This window comes from Octodon degus, unplaced genomic scaffold (genome assembly GCF_000260255.1).
Source record: "Octodon degus isolate 3935 unplaced genomic scaffold, OctDeg1.0 scaffold00138, whole genome shotgun sequence".
Taxonomy (NCBI): Eukaryota; Metazoa; Chordata; class Mammalia; order Rodentia; family Octodontidae; genus Octodon; species Octodon degus.
Window position 1 is genome coordinate 4,588,679 of NW_004524714.1, and position 17,849 is coordinate 4,606,527.

The 17,849-nt window shown below is 42.0% G+C and overlaps 1 protein-coding gene across 7 annotated transcripts in view; it reads left to right on the plus strand.

The window, feature by feature from the left end:
* The window catches only part of Mapkap1 (mitogen-activated protein kinase associated protein 1), a 271,952-nt gene that overhangs the window by 240,827 nt on the left and 13,276 nt on the right, over positions 1–17,849 (plus strand). For 6 of the 7 annotated variants that reach the window (XM_004641570.2, XM_004641566.2, XM_004641567.2 and 3 more), the window contains one exon: positions 3,346–3,483. In XM_004641570.2, coding sequence (XP_004641627.1) covers positions 3,346–3,483 — 138 coding nt within the window. Of the gene's footprint in view, positions 1–3,345; positions 3,484–4,392; positions 4,457–17,849 lie in introns of those variants that run through there. The other variant, XM_023701631.1, reaches the window with a different exon arrangement.

The following is a 17,849-nucleotide window of genomic DNA, read 5'->3' on the forward strand; positions in this document are numbered from 1 at the left end:
CCCAAGTAGGGTCCTATGGGGCCCAGTGTTCAGCTCTGAGAAGCTGACACTCAGTCTAGAGGAAAATGAGATTATTTAATGTACAAAGAGATTCTTCCCATCAGGAAAGATTCCCTTACAGGTTCCTTTAAATAGTGACTCCTCAAGGCAGTTAAGAGTTTTATAGATCATTAACTACTTAACTGAAAGCCTGTAGGACAGAGAAGCTTAAAACTGAAGTGTTGGGATCCCATGCCAATTACAGATCAATCCAAAATGAAGATAAAATGTCATTGGAACTACAAATTAGTGAGAAAAATATGATTTGATTCAGGAAAAAAAAAATCTGATTTACATGCGTCTTTTGTGGAACATACCAATTGCTTGACAGTGTTCCACCTGCCTGCCCATCTTGAGCCTGTTGCACCCATCTCGAGAATCTCATCCCCAGGTCCCAATCTTGGGGTTCCCTTCTGTGAAAAGCAGCTGCACAGTCACCCCAGGAAAGGACGTCATTGGGAAAGTATTCTTGCGGCCGTGCTGATGCCAAGATATAGCCTGTAATGGATGAACTGTACAGTAACAATTTGCAGATAAAAATAATAGAAGTTAAAGTGTACTTTACATGATAAAAGAAAGATGAAAGAGGATGAGAGTCTGTTACATCTGAGATGGTTACAAAAGTCCTGCTTTGTGAAGTGGGCTCTGTTGAAAAGATTGATGCCATGGGGAGTGACCTTGGCTTGGCGCGGGAGCTGGTGATGTATGTATGAGCAACCCTCTGCTAAATGGACCCAGATTTGTAGCACTAATATACATGGGAGCCCAGAACCAAACTCAGTACGGCAATAAATCAACAGCCACTTTGGGTGTCATTTCTGGTTTATATTCCACTATTGTTCTATCACTTTAATTCATGTCACTATCATCTTTTCATCTGGAACAGTTTTATATAATTTTCCAGTGGAGTTACCTGACAAATCCTATCAAATTAACAAGGTACATTAACAATATTGACTGACTACGGCTTCAGGAGTTGCAGGGCCATAGAACAAAATTTTAAGCCCTCTCTTTCTGGTGATAATTTTTTTCTCTTTCTGAGAAAGGAATGTGAGGCAGGGTTTATTTCCACATAAGAGATAGGAACATTTATTTTGTTCTGCTCATATTGGCTTTTATAAATGTCAAAATAAGCAGCATAAAGGGGGGAAGTGCATGCACGCACATTACCAACAGCCACAGCTTACATACGTTTCTTCTTTCAGAGAACTGTAGAAGTGTCCAGATCGTCAGCAATTAATGGCCAAATTGGAGGCATAACTGCACCTGGGTAGCCATAATCTACTTTAAGTGAGGTGTAATAAAATTGGTCTCCCAGTTCTCACCCTCCAGAAATCATCTAGACCAGAGTCAGTCAGACTTAGGACACTATGCCTAATTGAAATAGATTACTGAAATACGTCCGATGACAAATCCTAGCATTTAATTTAAAAACATACAACTAATAAAAGGCAAAAAATATTTTCATTTTCTACCCCCTAATTGCTCTTCTTTCCCAGAGAGTGTGTGGTGCCAGGGCTCAGCGGCTAGCACTGCGTCGACTGCCCTGCAGTCTCTGCTCGCATCCGTCTGCACACAGGCTTCTTCCTGCCTTTGTCTGCTGTGGGCTTGCAATTAACCTACCCATAAAACAAAGCAGAAATGAGGGCGGTGTGTAGCAGGCTGAACCACCAGACTTGAGTTTGTACTTTTTAATTTAAATTTGCTGTAAGACCATGGCATTTGTTGAGGAGGGGCATTAATTATGAACTGTTTCTTTTATCTGTTTCTTTTGACTAAGATTTTTTCAGTTGTTCAGAAATTTCTAAGTGTGAGCCATAGGATGAAATATGTTAACCCCGATTAACTTTTCTATTACAGTATGTATATTTTATTATTTTAATCATTTCTTATATCTTAACTGCACTTTGCCATTTTCTTTTTCTTTTCTTTTCTTTTTTTTTTTTTTTTTTTACTTTGACCCTAACCTTTAAACTATGGCCTAAAAATTAATTACATCTCAGGTTCCATATGGAGCTCGACCCAGAAGGCATATTAAAGGGTTTTTTTTTGTTTTTTTTTTATTCACTTTAATGAGAAAAAGATAAAAGATCAATGAAACAGTTTCAGAACAGGTTAGTAAGACAGTTACAATAATTAATACATTGCATATTGTTGTCTTCATAGTAGTTATCCAGAGGACAAGATGCAGACATGATATTTTGTCTAAATAATAATATTAGTACAACCCTTCTCATTCTTTTTTTTAAAAAATGTATTTAGTACAGGGTCTACAGGTTCTCACCACCCAGATGGGACTTGTAGTGGTCCTCCTGTTTTCAGCCTCCCCAATGCTAGGATTACAGGCATGTGCCACCACGCCCAGTCTCAGTCACCATCTGAGTGCTCCCTGGGGGGTATTAAAGGTTTTTTGTCTCACTTCATGAACAGATTACTCAGTTTTCAGCAGGAGAGAGAAATAGCACATCTGGGCTAGACAATATGTCAGCTGAGTGAGTGCTTCTCTGAAATACCCAATACCCAGAAAGCCAGTTCTGTGCATGTCCACCCCCATCCCAGGGTCCCTCCATGCCTGCCATGACCCTGAAAATAAAACCCCAAGTCCAGTATTTAACTTTCTGGCTTCCTGCGCTGAGGTCTTTGTTACATAAAGCTCACTCCCAGGCCTTAGGCTCGCTCAGCAGAAGAGCAGTGACTTCCACAGACCAATGCCAGACTCCAAGACTTGAACTTAAAAGGTTTTGTCTAACAGACCCTTTACTCTTCGTCTACCTTTCCTTAAATATAGCTGAGTAGTTATTTAATATTGTGGAAGGGAAGAGATAGCTTTCCCCCATATTTTTAGTGTATACAATTCAGATCAGAAACTCTTCTCTGGTAGCTTCACTATTTAGGCTTGAGTAATGCTAATCTTCCATCCCACATCTTCTTAAGAAAAAAAAAAATTGGTCAAAACCAGTTTTAAATGACTAATTATAGTTTATTTCATTACGATGTACAGTCACGTAGTTATCAACCCATATGTAAATTCTCTGTTGCATCTACGTTATTTCTTAAGAAATTGTGTTTCTCAGTATCTTTTCATTCAGTTTTGGGTTATCATCCCCTCACAGTTCAGCGACTCAGAAAACCAGCCCGGCACCTTTCATGTGCCCCTTGTATTCTGTCTGTCCTCAAAGTCCCTGGCATTCCTCAGGCCTCAGAACCAGCCATGTTCATATAAAGCAAGCCAGATGAGCACATTGAAATCACTTACAGCTTTCAATTCTTGTGGCTTCTTTCTTTGTCCTCTCCTTGGCCTTACAGGTATCTCTGGAGACAAAGTCGAGATAGACCCTGTTACGAATCAGAAAGCCAGCACTAAGTTTTGGATTAAGCAGAAACCCATCTCAATCGATTCTGACCTGCTCTGTGCCTGTGACCTTGCTGAAGAAAAAAGCCCCAGTGAGTAGTCCCTTTTATTTATGTCTCCTTTCTCTCTTTCCTCTCTCTTCCCCTCTGCGTGCTGGGTGCCAGGAGAATATATTACCACCGTGTCCTTTTTTCCTTGGGTCTGTTTAATTCATTACCAGAAATTTCTTTTAATCAAACGGGATTGTATTATGGTGCCCAGAGCCTGACATGAGCCCCCATCCTGCTCTGTCTTGGTGGCAGCACAGCCTCAGGGCCCTTCCCTGGGGGCTGGGACACGGGGCAGGTTCCTGCTGGGAAGCTACACTCCAAAGTGCCTTCCTTTCACTTTGTGCTGCCGTCTCCTTCCTATCTGGGGGACCTAACCCGTCAGAGCTGGATCTACTCTCCTTCCACATCAGATCAAGGGAGCTGGGGGATTTCTTGTGGCAGCTGAGGACTAGATTTTAGGCATCTGTCACACTAGAAGTGTCAGCACCCCCAGATTATTGACAGCTGTGTGACCTACCAGCTTATAATTAAACTCCTGCCTGGTCCTATGAAGAGACTGCTGTTGAGTTGGCATTCCTCCACTTAAATTATCAAAGTAGATATAGTTTGATTGTATATTTTGGCATATTATATTTTTACAGTTAATTGTGTATAGTATCTAGATTAATCAGCTAATTACTTTTAGGACTACAGATATCAAGGGACAAAAAGGACATGTAGATCACACTGAAATTCATCCTTTAAGGGGAAATTTTAAAGCCATATAAAGATTTATGAGTTACTACAAAAGAGGAGAATGTAAGCACCAGTTCTCAAACTCTGATACTTGTCAACATTACCTGTGGAATCTATTCAAAATTTGGTTACCCAGAGCCTACTACAGTAGGGGCTGAGCTGGTAACTTAGGGTATGAACTGAGCATCTAATTTTTGTTAATCCTGTATGTTTCAGTGTGCACAAAATTTGAGAGCAAGTGTTAGAAGGAATCACATACTCGGAAGGAACAACCAGAAGTGTAAGTGCCAGCAGGTGTTTGTATTGTGGCTCAAGTTTTTGAGGTAACACTGACTAAAGGGAGGCCTAGGAGCTAGAAGCTCTCAGGCTGGGCACAGGCCACAGGGCTCATTTGTGGGTGGGTGTTTAATTTCTTTGTCAACATATTCTGGGTTCCATATTCTCCTTTCACCTCAGTCTCCAGTGCTCTAAGAAGGGAGAACATAGTGTCCTGTCGTCCCAGAGAGGCCCCAGCTCTGTGGACGGTTCATTTTCCCAATCCCACTCACTCCCACCCATCAGCCATTAAGATGGCTTTGTTTTCCTATCTTTCCAAGAATTGAGGATGCTTGGGACAGCAGCATTTCATAACTTCTTACTGTCCCTGAGGAGTGTAAGGTGGTTGTATACATGTGGTGCAGAGGAGAGCTGGTGGAGGGGATAGGGAAGGCAGGTTTCAGCTTCCCCCACATCCACACCAGGCACCCACTGTGCTGCAGAAGGCTGCAAGTCGAGCCCTGGATGATGTGGGTGTAACATACCCAGCCATCCACCACCAGCCGCGTCGTGGGATCAAGAAGTCACTATTACACATCTGTTGGGCGGGGGAGGCAATGTTTGCAGTGTGAGGATTCAGAGCAAGCACAGGCCCTGCCCTGTCAGCACTGACAACCCAACCCCTTCAGAGTCTTTTGTCCTACCTCCAGGTGTACTGGATGGTTTGGTTTAAAAATTGTGCACATGGGTCTTACAGAGGTTTTCTTCTCTCTCTCTGGCTCCAGCTGTGTAGAAATTGTGACACTTTTCTAAATGAAAAGACTCACCATCCTATAAACACTTCCCAGGCCCTTAGTCCCTGTCTCTTCTAGCAGTGCGTTTCAAACCACATGCTTGAAGCCTAAAGGCTAGAGGAACTTGGTGGGGGGGTGCATGCATGCACAGAAGGCTACCTCTTCAACCAAAAGAATTCTTCTATTTGGGGATTCTGTGTTTAAGTCCAAGGGCTGGCCAGGTAGCTCAGTGCATAAAAGCACCTGCTTAGGCAAACTCAGGGGACAGGGGTTTAATCCCCAGCCTGCCCTGCCAGCCCTGCCCCTGAGGCACGCTGAGACTGCGATTGAGACTGGGTGTGGTAGCACGCACCTGTAATCCTAGCACTTGGGAGGCTGAAAACAGGAGGATCAGTACAAGTCCAATCTACATCGTGAGACCCTGTAGACCCTGTACTAAACGCATTCTTAAAAAAAAAAAAAAAGATTTGTAGGCTTTAGAATACAAGTCAGGCTCCAGTTTGGGCCAGTCACTGTGAACGGCTTGCACACACTGTGCTCTGTGCTTCTGCTGTTCCACCACCTGAAACACACCTTCCGCCCACCCTCACTCGTGAACATTGCTACACTCAGCCCACCCGCGCCTCAGGAGCCTGCTCCAGGACCAGCCCTCTTTGTCACTTCAGCCTGAGTTTCTGCGGAGTCTGTGCACACACTGTGTCCCTGCTCTTGCTCTGCCCTCTCCCTGCCCCATCTCCCTGCTGAACTGACTGACCCAGTGCCCTGCCCACCCTGTCCCTCATCCCTAGACTGTGCCTTGAAACTGAACTTAGTCCAGAAGTTATTCAACATAATTTATGTTGTAAAGTGTTCAAACAAAGATGTATGAAATGAAGCAGATTGATGCTGTGTGTTTTTATGATTTCCAGTATCTTCACCAAATTAATTCAGTGACTTAATCTAAAAAGTTCATCCTCAGAGCATCATCAGACCATAGCATTAATCTATGGGGCCGCTTCTTTTTCTTTCTTTTTTTTAAAGGATTAATGGTAACCCTTTTTATCTTTTGCGTCTGTTGGACCTTAGAAAAAAGTTATTTTAAAAGCACTAAAGAAATGAAAGTCACTATATTTCATAAGTTTAGCCTGTGATTTTTATCAGCATAGTGATGTATGTTTGTAGCTGAGTTTACATCAAAAATTATTCTTGGGGCCTTCTTGAATGAATTATGGCAAAGAGAGAGTCTAGAAGTAGATAAGGTTTTTGATTTCTGCAATATATTTCCTTTTTCATGTTTTTATCTCTCATAACACAAGTGTCTTGCTGAAGACTAGAATGTGTGACCAACTGGAATAATTTAGTTGTGAAAACGGACCAGCCGTGTTATTAAGTAACCTTCTCTACAAAAAGGCATTAAGTATTGGGAGGATAATGAAGTTGTCCCCAGTCTTGAGACGTGTTTGTCAGAATTTTGAACAGAAAAGAAATGGTTTTTAAATCCTTTGAATATGGCCAGTTTGCAGTGTTTTTTGAGAAAGCTGCTGTCAAACCATTAATTTGGTCATCGTAAGAAACACGACTCAGGTTTAATTGATGCCGGATCCCAAAAGTGTGAATAGCTGACTTGGCAGAGGGCTGAGGAGAACAGCGCCTGCAGTGAGACAGGTAATTGCATAGACCGCGGAGTGAGGGAGGCCCAGACTGCATAAATACCAGTTCTGTGGCTCCTGTTCCTTTCCCTCCGCTCGTCCCTCTTAGACCGGTTCTCAGAGGAAAGATTTATTCTGCTGTCCCTGTGAGTGTTTAAGGACCTGGAACTTAATGACTAAGTAGATAAATGCCTTTTAAAAAAATTGTATATATAAATATGAACTCTTTGAAGAACTCTGAAAATCTGTGTATTATAATACCTAAGAAATTAAGAATAATTTCTGCCTTTCTTTAAAGAAAAGTATATGGCCAATGTTGTTCAAATCCATAATTTCTCAGGCTGTTTGCCACTCCTTCGGGTGTCTTCTGATATTTTGAAGGATGTAACAAACATCTTAAAAGATGAATCAAAAAAAAAAATATATATATATATGAATCTATTGTCATTCCTTTTAACTGATTTAAGAACATGTATAGTATTTATGCCATGGCTACATTGTGTTAGGAGAAGCATTTTTTGTTCTTACTCAGGTGTAGACCCGTCTTGGAATCTGTATACTCTTTTTCAGTCCATCCTCCTATTCCAGGGCTGAAATAAAAACCAGGGACCTTTCTGTGAAGCTTGCACCCATCAGAGACTCAGTCTGTGTCAGTACCAGACCCCAGAGGCAAGTCCAGTCTCCTCAGGAGAAGGTTGTGCAGGTTCAGAGTCTTTCAAGGAAGCAGGCTATCATTAAGAAATCAGATTTAAGCCTTAATAAAGTAGCTGTCGTCTTTATAGCTCAAAAGAGCTCTGTATCTCAATTAAGTATAGATGATATAAAATCTTAAGGAAGCAATATAATAGAGGTAACCTGATTACATTCTCTTGCAATAGTATAATTTAAAGGAAATCTGATTCTGTTGATGCTGGTTATGTTGGGGGATTTGTTTTGTTTTGTTTTGTTTTGTTTTGTTTTGCTTTGCTTTGCTTTGCTTTGCTTTGCTTTGTTTTGTTTTTGTCCAAAACACTGGACGCGGGGCTGGAGAGATGGCTCAGTGGTCTAAAGCACCTACTTAGAACAAGCTTAGCAAAGCATCAGGGACGGTGGTTCGATCCCCCAGCACCACATGCCAGCCAGCCCCGCCCCCCTGGTGGGCTGAGCTGGCCACACACACATCTCTCTCTCTCTCTCTCTCTCTCTCTCTCTCTCTCTCTCTCTCTAATAAAATAAATAAATAAATAAAAATTTAAAAAAATTCAAAACACTGAACGCAAGATAGAAACTCTTTGGAGTTATAAGTTAACCACCATGACGCGGAGACTGTTAGGCCCTAGTGAATAGATCCTACTGGATATTTGATATGAGATTCAGTTAGGACTATGAGTTAAATTAGGTGGGCTCATTGGTGATCTCCTGCTTAAATGAATCTTTCTTTTCATAAGTACTTGACAAGATCTCTAAAGTAGTGTATTTAATTTACTAATTGAATTAAAGCTGCTGAATAATGATTCGTCCACATTGATTTAGCTTAAATAGAAAAGATCAGCATTGTTGTGATCTTCAGCCGCCTTAATGGCCAGGCCAGCTAGACATGAAGGCCTCTTGTGCTTTGTGGGTCAGGAGCACATAGGTAAGCGCAGGCTGTAATTGAATTGCCCGCCCCGCACCCTGCAGTCACAGGTTTCCTTTGCTTTCCTGGTCTATTGTTGCACTGGGGCTTAAGAGAATGTTAACGTGGTAATAGGCACAGGGCCTTCCCCATTATACGTCTTGCTATCGAGCGGTTCTGCATGACTAGTTAAAGAAGATGGCAAGAAGATTAATGAAAGCCAGGCTAATACAGAAGGGGGTACTTTTGCAAGACTTCTACCGAAGAGATATTAGAGCTGAACCAGAGCTTGGCTTTTTCTTTATCCTGTGACCTTTGAACCTGCCTTACTGTTGAGAGCTGCCAGAGAAGTCGACATTTTGATTGATGTTGGTACACGAGTCAGTCTTTCCCATTGAATTCCACATCTGCACGAAAATAGCTTTTCCAGCAGAATTCATACTGGCTAAAAGTGATAGCCAAATTGATGGCTGAAATGCTTTTATGTAGTTTTCATTTAAGCCTAAAGGTATTTGATGGTTTAATTCAGTATCCAGTTTTCATAGATTATATGTATTCACTTATATGTTCTTAATGGCTTCATCAACTCATAGTGCAAAACAAATATTAAGAATGTTCAAAGGTTTGCAAACAGAGCTCCAAGCACACTTTATGAGGGAATAAAAATAGTCATCAGGCAATCCTTTCACCATCCTTAAAAAAGAAAAATCAGTCTGAAGGCCCAAGGAAACTGACTTTGAGATTTATATAAATAAAGCAAAGCATCTGTTTTTAGAAAGTTGTTGATAGGGAGATCTGAAATCTCTCCTTTACAACCCCCTGAGCACCAGCTCAGAGGCTGTGTTGGTCTACCTCAGCTGGGCTCTCTGACCTTGTCCTGGGGAAACTGCCATCTCATTCTGAAAGAGCTTGTCACAGGCTACCTGAAAGACAGCCCTGTGCAGATACAACCCTCCTCACAGGTCCTCATGAGTTCTGTTACTTTGCATGTTGCATGTACGTGCGTACCTGTGTGTGTGTGTGTGTGTGTGTGTGTGTGTGTGTGTGGTATACACATACCCCACTACCTCTTCTAATGATGGACAATTAGGTGTATTCCGAAAATCAACTTGGCATGTTGAATCCTCTGACCACCCCATTTCATTTCTTTCCCTATCTATCTATCTATCTATCTATCTATCTATCTAGACACTGTAGTTTCTGAAAGAAGAGATACCCAGGAATTTTGTCATATTCTTGAGACATTCTCACGAAAATGTGCACAAGGAGTAAGGGTGAGGTAGGTGGGTGTGCATGCCACTTTGACATACTTTGGGCCCTGGAGATGAGGCAGGTCCTTCCTATGGCAGTAGCCCTGTCACCCAGGATGGGTAAAGCCCACCTTCAGGCTCTGTTGACTCCCAGGAGGTCTGGGCATGTCACACATTAGGTAGGCGAGCCATGCTGAGTTTTTATTCTCTGATAAAGACTTATTTCATAAGTTCCAGATCAAATACAGTAAGTACTAGCTGATTACAGAACACAACGGACTCTACCATATTAAATGCCCCAGTTATTGAATTGCCTTTTCATAAGAGTACTCTGGAGCACAATCAGGAGCAGGCAGTGCCTCATCCTTTTAACAGATATGTTTCCTAGCCCTATTAAAAGGGGTCTTCATCTATCCTGTCAAAGGGAGTCTGCTGGGGTTTTTTAGTTTAATTACACTATCCAATTAAAACTCCTTGCTGCATTTGGATGCGCCTCTCCTTGGGCCTGAGTGGATATGACATTTACAAGGCTCGCCTTTCAAGCAGACAATAGTGTGATTGATGAGGTGCACATTCAGTGAAGGAGGCGAGTGCCTGTGGAAGTGCTGCTTAGTGTGTTTTGATTTATTTATCATCTTCCAAAACAAGGGAACTGCGGGGGAGATGGGTTTAGGCAACCAGGGGACCACCTCAATTTTTCCTGGAGTGTGGGAGGGAGACTGGGCTTTGCCACAGTATAAAGGTGAAGAAAAAATACAAGAGCAGTGCCAGCTTGCATCATCAAATACCAGCTCCATTCTTAGGTTCTCTGACCCAGTTTGGTTTCCAGTAACCTCAAGCTGTGATCTGCAGTTAAATAGGTCATCACTGTGTTTCCAGAACAGTTTTCTGGGGCTAGATAGCACTGACCAGGCCCCTGAGAACTCAGCCAACCTAGCATGTGTCTATGGACTGACCTGAGAGCTCTACCTGAGCTCTGACTCCTGCTTATGCTCCCAGAAGCTCTCTCCAGAAATCCTGCCACTTCTGTCCAAGTGCTCGTGACTCTTTCTAACCCTGGCTATTTAAAAGTGCTTCTGGAATCTGGAATTTAGAATTCGCTAAGCACACTGGCTGCTCAACACAGAGACATGGAGGCACCATGGAGGACCTTGCAAGGTTGTAATGATAAGGGTCTTGCTCCAAAACATAGGTCTTGCTCCTAAAACACCATTGCTGTTTATCCTCAGCCTGTGATAGATGGGGCTGGAAAAGAGAGCTTGTCTCTGTGGGACCTGGAAAAGAAGTGTTTCTGGTACAGTGGTCTCTGGAAGGGGCACCCTTCTGGATTTAAGGGGTGGGAGGCCCTTCCCCAAAGCCTAGGCCATCGATAAACATGTACCTCCCTGCTCACTGTCAGGTTCTGACACTAAATATGCTCACTGGGGGCATATTTAGATAATGTACATGATGTCCATGCTTGGGAGGAAAATTAACTGGAGTTGAGAAATTCTCAGAGAATTTTCTTACATTCTCTTTAGACTTTCTTCATTTTTTCCCAGGATTTATTACTAAGAAAGAATTTCTTTGTGTTGATTGGAATATTGATATTTGTTAGAGAACATCCTGAGGATATCAACTTTTCTCCTGGGAGAAACTACCTTCTCACTATTTTTTTTTTTAATTTTATTTATTTATTTATTTTGTCCTGTCAGAGGTGAATATTCTATTGGCATCTAAATACTGTAAGTGTTTGAATTCAACTAAACAATCTAACGCTGTCTAGCAGTCTATAATATTAGTGGGTTGTCCTCAGAAGTTAGTGACTTGAGCCTTTTACAGCTCATCGTATTAATATGGCTTTACTTTATATACCTCATTTTTATACTTTTCTACTGGATGGTTAAGACCAAGATATAGCAAGACCTATATACCCAGAATCGTAACTTTTGTATCTGATAAGGTCAGCCAAGTACTCTCAGGATTTATCCTGTAGCCCTGTACCGCCCTTTGTACATCCTTTTGTCAGTGTCTGACCTGAGGTTGAGTCACGGCCATTGCTTGACCAATTTGCTCTCTGTGAAAGCTTGAGAAAATGTTTTTTCTCTCCATGTGACTCTCCCTAGGCTCACTTTAAATCCTCGAACACATTTCTCTGTGGCTCCATAATCTTCTTGATCAGAAACTTTGGAGCACAACTGAGTTCCATGTTGTTACAGTACAGGTTCTCCTATGTCCTGAGTCTTCACTGACCTTGCAAGGCTAGGGCCAAAATGTTGGCTAATGATGCAGCCCTTCCTTTTCTCCAATTTTGATCTGCTAACAGATGTGGGTCTGGTTTATTTCACTAATAAGTATATCTTCAAGGGGCATCCACTTAAATATGAAGGCTTCAAATTTATCATTCTTTATAGCTGAGTAGTACTCCATTATATAAAAGTACCACATCTTTTTCAACCATTCCACATGTGACGGGCATTTTGGTTGTTTCCAAGATCTGGCTATCACAAGTTGTGCTGCTATAAACATAGGCCCACATACATCACTGTGATATGACGCTTTCAGTTCCTCCGGGAAAATTCCCAGTAGGGAGATAGCAGGCTTGAATGGAATTTCCAGTCCTAGTTTTCAAAGGAGTCTCCACACTGATTTCCATAATGGTTGCACCTGTCTACACTCCCACCAACAGTGGAGAAGGGTTCCCCTTTCCCCACAGCCTCTCCCACATTTGTTTTTGGTTGATTTCTTTATGTTAGCCAATCTTTCTGGGGTGAGATGATATCTCAGCGTTGTTTTAATTTGCATTTCACGGATGGCTAGTGATGTGGAGCATTTTTTCATATATTCAGTCACTTCTTTAATTTCATTCTCTGAGAAGTGTGTGTTCATCTCGGATGCCCTACCTTCTCACTATTAAGTTTCCACTTAATTGTTGACTTGGGCTTTATGGACCCATAATAACAAAACAATTAACTAGGCATAATGAAAAATATGCATACGTTTGCATTTTCCTAGATTTTGATTACCATTTCCTCGAATTTATTCTTTCCTGATTTTTAACATCAGAGGAAACCCTAATTGAGAAGAGGCTAAACGCAGGGGCTGTTCCCTACTGAAAATATCTGTATGAAAGATTTCTCATCTGGATAAATGATGGAGAAAATCTGTTTTCCCTTGCCTCCTGCCAAGCTCAGAATTGTATTTTCATAATAAATAAATGGGGTGCTTAGATTTTAAGTTACTATCATAGACACAGAAAAAGTCAGCCATACTTTTATTAAAATCAAAATGTGTATTGCTTATGGACTTCCATATGCAACTTCCAGATTAGCTTTTCTAACATAAATGACTAGAACACTGGACAAAATATTTTTGAAAACCTGTTTAAGACATTGGAAAACAGCACAGGGCTGTGACCTGCAAGGGAGAGAACTGAACGCCCTGAGACCATAACTTGGCTCTCTGCCAGGGCTGTCCAGGGAGGGAGAACCCACGATGAGTGTCACAGCTTATGGGAAAAGGCAGAGAAATGAGAGCAAGCGGGGTGAGGGTGGAATGGGAGCCACGCTGCAAAAGAGCCAGAAGGGGCTGGGCATGGGGGATGCATGTTCAAGCCCAGCCTGGATAATTTAATAAGCCCCAGTCTCAAAATTAAAAAAAAAAAAAAAAAATTTAAAGAGTTGGGGTTCAATCCCAGCTAGCACCCAAACAACAACAGGAACAAAAAAAAAAAAAAAATACAAAGAAGTAGGAAAAACGTGTCCCATAACCAGGAAGGAAAAATTGATCAATAAAAATAAAGCCAGAAATTACAGGGATGATAGTATTTGTGGACAGGTATGTTTTAAAATTGGTATTACAGGGCCAGGGATATAGCTTGGCGGTCTAAGTACCTGCCTGGCAAGCACAAGGACCTGGGTTCGATCCCCAGTACCTTATGGCACACCAGGCCTGCATCATGCCAGCCACCAAAACCAGACATAGTGGCACATATGTAATCGCAGTGCTGGGGAGGCTGAGACAGGAGGATCACTATGAGTCCGAGCTGCGTATCGAGACCCTGTACCAAGTAAATTAATTTTAAAAATAATAAAGTAAAATTGCTATTTCAGATAGCTGATAGACTTAAAAGAAACAACTTAAAGAAAAAATGGAACCTATTAAAAAGAATCAAGTGAAAATTTTAGCTAAGAAATATAATAGCTGAATCAGAATTCACTAATAGGAACAAATGACCAAGAAAAAAGATTAGCATGAGAATTATGTATTGCTGCATTAAAATTTTTTCCCATACTTTAGTGAGTTAAAGCAACCATCGCATTTGCTGCCTTACAGCTATGGTCAGCGTAGGTTGGGCCTCTGGCGGGCCTCATCAAGCTGTAACCCATGTGTCGGGCGGTAATAGCCATTCCAAGGTGTACTTGCTGCTTCTGGCAGAGCCCAGTTCCTTGTCACACAGGCCTCTCCATAGGGGATCACAGATAACAGTTGGCTTTATCAAAGTCAAAGCGCTAGCATGGAAGGAATCCTAGCCTTCTCTCACAAGTGACATCCCAGTACTTCTGTATGACTTCCTCAATAAAGCAAGCCACAAAGTCCAACTCATGAACCACACAAGGAGGAATTACACAAGGACATGAAAACCAGCAGGTGGGCTCATCGGGAGCCACCTCACAGTCTGTTCTGCGATCAGTGAACTGTAAAACAGAAAGACCCAAACTATCCAGACTAAAGCCCAAGCAGAAAGAAAAAAGGAAAGGAATGAGAAAAATGGAGCCGTAGAATAATATCAACTATTCCAGCATACGTGTAGTTGCAGTCTCAAGATTTGATTTAAAATATGAAGCCACCTCCAATCTTAGAAGCCCAATGAAGGCTAAGCAGGCTAAATATAAAGAAAACCACATTGAGGTTCATCATAATCAAATTGCTAAGAACCAAAGATAAAGAAAAAGATCTTAAAAACTGCCAAAGAAAGAAGACATGCTGCATAGAGGAGCCAAGATAGGAACGACTGCTGACTTCCTGTCAGAAACGGTGCAGTCCAGAAAACGGTGGTGTGGCCGCTCTGATTGCACTAAGAGAAGACTTTTAGTCTAAAATCTGTATTCTGTGAAATGCACTTCCACGTTGAAATGTGGAAATGACACGGTATAGCCATTTCAAGCAATCAAAGTATCAAAGAATTTGTCCCCACTAAACTTTACTACAAGAACTATTAAAGACTGGGTGGGAAAATACCAGGGGAAACCCAAATCTACACAGAGAAGTTAAGGGTGCTTGAAGTGTTACTGTGAGCAGCTGTGTGGCAGAGCACAAACCAAGAGCGAGGAAATGAATGGGAGACTTCACTGATTTGGGGGTTGGCCAACTATGACCGCAGCCCCACTCCACCTCCTGTGTACATCTAGCCTGAGAGGTAAGAACGTACACACCTGTAATTCCAGCCACAGAGGCAGAATTAGAAGTGCGAGGTTAGCCTGGACGCCTTAGCAAGACCTGTAAAATTAAAGGAAGGTGTAGGGCTGGGACTGTAACTCAGCAATAGAGCACTTCCCTACCACATGCAGGGCCCTGGTTGCAGTGACTAATGTCAGCACCTAAAGTGATGAAAGGCCAGTTTTTGTCTTACTTGAGCATCTACAAAATATCCTTGCCTTGGGTGTGGCGACGCACGCCTGTAATCCCAGCACTTGGGAGGCTGAGGCAGGAAGATCATTGTGAATCTGAGACCAGTTTGGGCTTCAAAGTGAGCTCACGGTCAGCCTGAACTGCATAGAGACCCTGTCTCAAAAAGACAGTAACAAAATGTCCTTGATTTTGCCTCTTGGTCCACAACATCTAAAATATTTACCTTCTGACATTTTATGGGAAAAGTTTGGTGGTAGGTTTAAAAAAAAAAATCAAAAAGAACCTTCCCTATTGGGCAGTGTTCCAAGGATTTAGTGTCACTTAACTCTTTGGAAAGTCTAGCGATTTACTAGAGTTGCGTGCACTGTATAACTCTGAATCTGCTGTTTAATCCTGGTAACAGCACCAGGAAGGAGATATTATTCCCATTTTGTAATTGAGTAAGCTGATCCTCAAGGTTGCACAACTTGTCCAAAGCAACTCGTGAATGGTAAGGTATTCACTCCGCCACTGACACAAAGGCTCTTCTTAGTGTCGGGCTTCTCAGGAAGACAGTCCCTGCCCCCACCTCGGAGTCTTACTTTTCATCAGACTAGCTGTGCTCACCATCTGGCTTCTTTTCCTAAGTTTGTTAAATGCTGGAAATCAGAAGATGGGAAAGAGGGCAACAACTTAAATAACAAAGTGAAGTGAAAGTTGACAAGAATTGACCAAAAATGAAACAAAAACTATTAAAAAGCACTTCAGGGATGCAGGAAGCACAGCAGTGTGTTCGGAACCCTTGTACTGCAGGGCCTCTTGCAACCAAGACAAAATCATGATGTTCGGTAGTTCTGCAGTTGAACATGGTAAGATAGAAATTTGTTTTCCTAGAGCTCTTAATATAGTTAAGAAAGTATAGAATATGGAATTTTAATACTTAAAATTAAAAAGGACCGTTTGGGGTGAGGTGGGGTGGGGTGGAGTCAGGTTGAGTCAGGTCGGATTGGATAAGATTGGTTCGGTTCAGTTCAGATGTACAGTGATTACTCAAAAACGTTCCGCGCCCTTAATTCTGGATAGCTGGAGTTTCATTTGTGGTCATGTGACCTTCCATAGAAAACTCAAGCTTGTGAGAAGCTGAGGCCCCTCCAAGGAGAAAATTTCAAAAATAGAACTTATTTCTTTTTTTTTTTTTTTTTTTTTTTTTTTTTTTTTTTTTTTTTTTTTTTTTGAGAGAGAGAGAGAGAGAGAGAGAGAGAGAGTGTGGTGTGTGTGTGTGGCCAGCTCAGCCCACCAGGGGGCGGGCCTGGCTGGCATGTGGTGCTGGGGGATTGAACCGCGGTCCCCGATGCTTTGCCAAGCTTGTTCTAAGTAGGTGCTTTAGACCACTGAGCCATCTCTCCAGCCCCTAGAACTTATTTCTTTATCTACCTTTCTAAAAGCTAAAGAAGGTAACAACCAAAACTGTTATTGACATAACAGGTGATACTTGCTGAAATAACTTAGACATGAACTGAACCTTCAAGAGGCCCCCTGCAGCCATTGTTGTTTATTTATTTCCTTAAGTCCACAGAAATGTAGAGAATACTCAAAGAAAAGCACATTGAGTTGCAAGCTGAACTAGCCATTTATTTCATGAGGTACCATTTTTATATGAGAGAATAACTGACAAACTATGGCTATCCAAACAGGTCTCTACCAGCTTTTTTTAAACAAGAAGGAAGTGAACTTGTCACTCCAGAGAGAACAAGTGACACTATAGACACCAGTGATGAAATTGAAGCTTTCAGGTGAAATTAGGATTTTGGAAAATTTGTATCCATCACTGTAGGCTTGGCTTCCAGTTGTTTAAACATTTTTGTAATTTGAGTAATGAGACCAGTGGTGCTATGAGTGAATGAGACTTTTTTTTATGTTGTATAATGTTTCAACATCTGAAAGATCTCGAAAGAAAGCTCTCCATAACTCAGTGAGCCAGTATTTTCCAGACTTCTGCTTGATGTTACAGATCAAGCAAAGGGAAGATCCATTCAAAGAGTAAGACCAACCAACAGAGTTTGATATAACAGAGTATAAGAGACTTACTATTGAGGTTTTAGACCTCATAATGCATTTACTTTTTAAAATAACTACCATGCATGGAGTTTGGTGTTGTATCAAAGAATGTTAAAATATGCCTCGTGGGCTAGTGATGTGATTCAGTGCTTCCAGGGCATGTATTCAGCTCTGAGCTCAATCCCCAGCACTGCAGATATGAATAGGGACAAAAGTACATCTTTGAAATAGCTCAGCAGTCTAAGTGCCTGCCTGGCAAGCACAAAGACCTGGGTTTGATTCCCATTACCACATGCTGTGATGGCCCCACCCCACCCCCACCCCCCCAGTGCACGGAGCCAGCCACCGAGTCCGAGGTGGTGGTGCACACCTGTGATCCCAGCGCTGGCAAGGCTGAGACAGGAGGATCACTATGAGTCCAAGCTGCATAGTGAGACCCTGTACCAAATAAAGAAAAGGGGGGGGGGAGTGTATCTCTGTGAAGCTGGCTTTTCTTCACGTACTT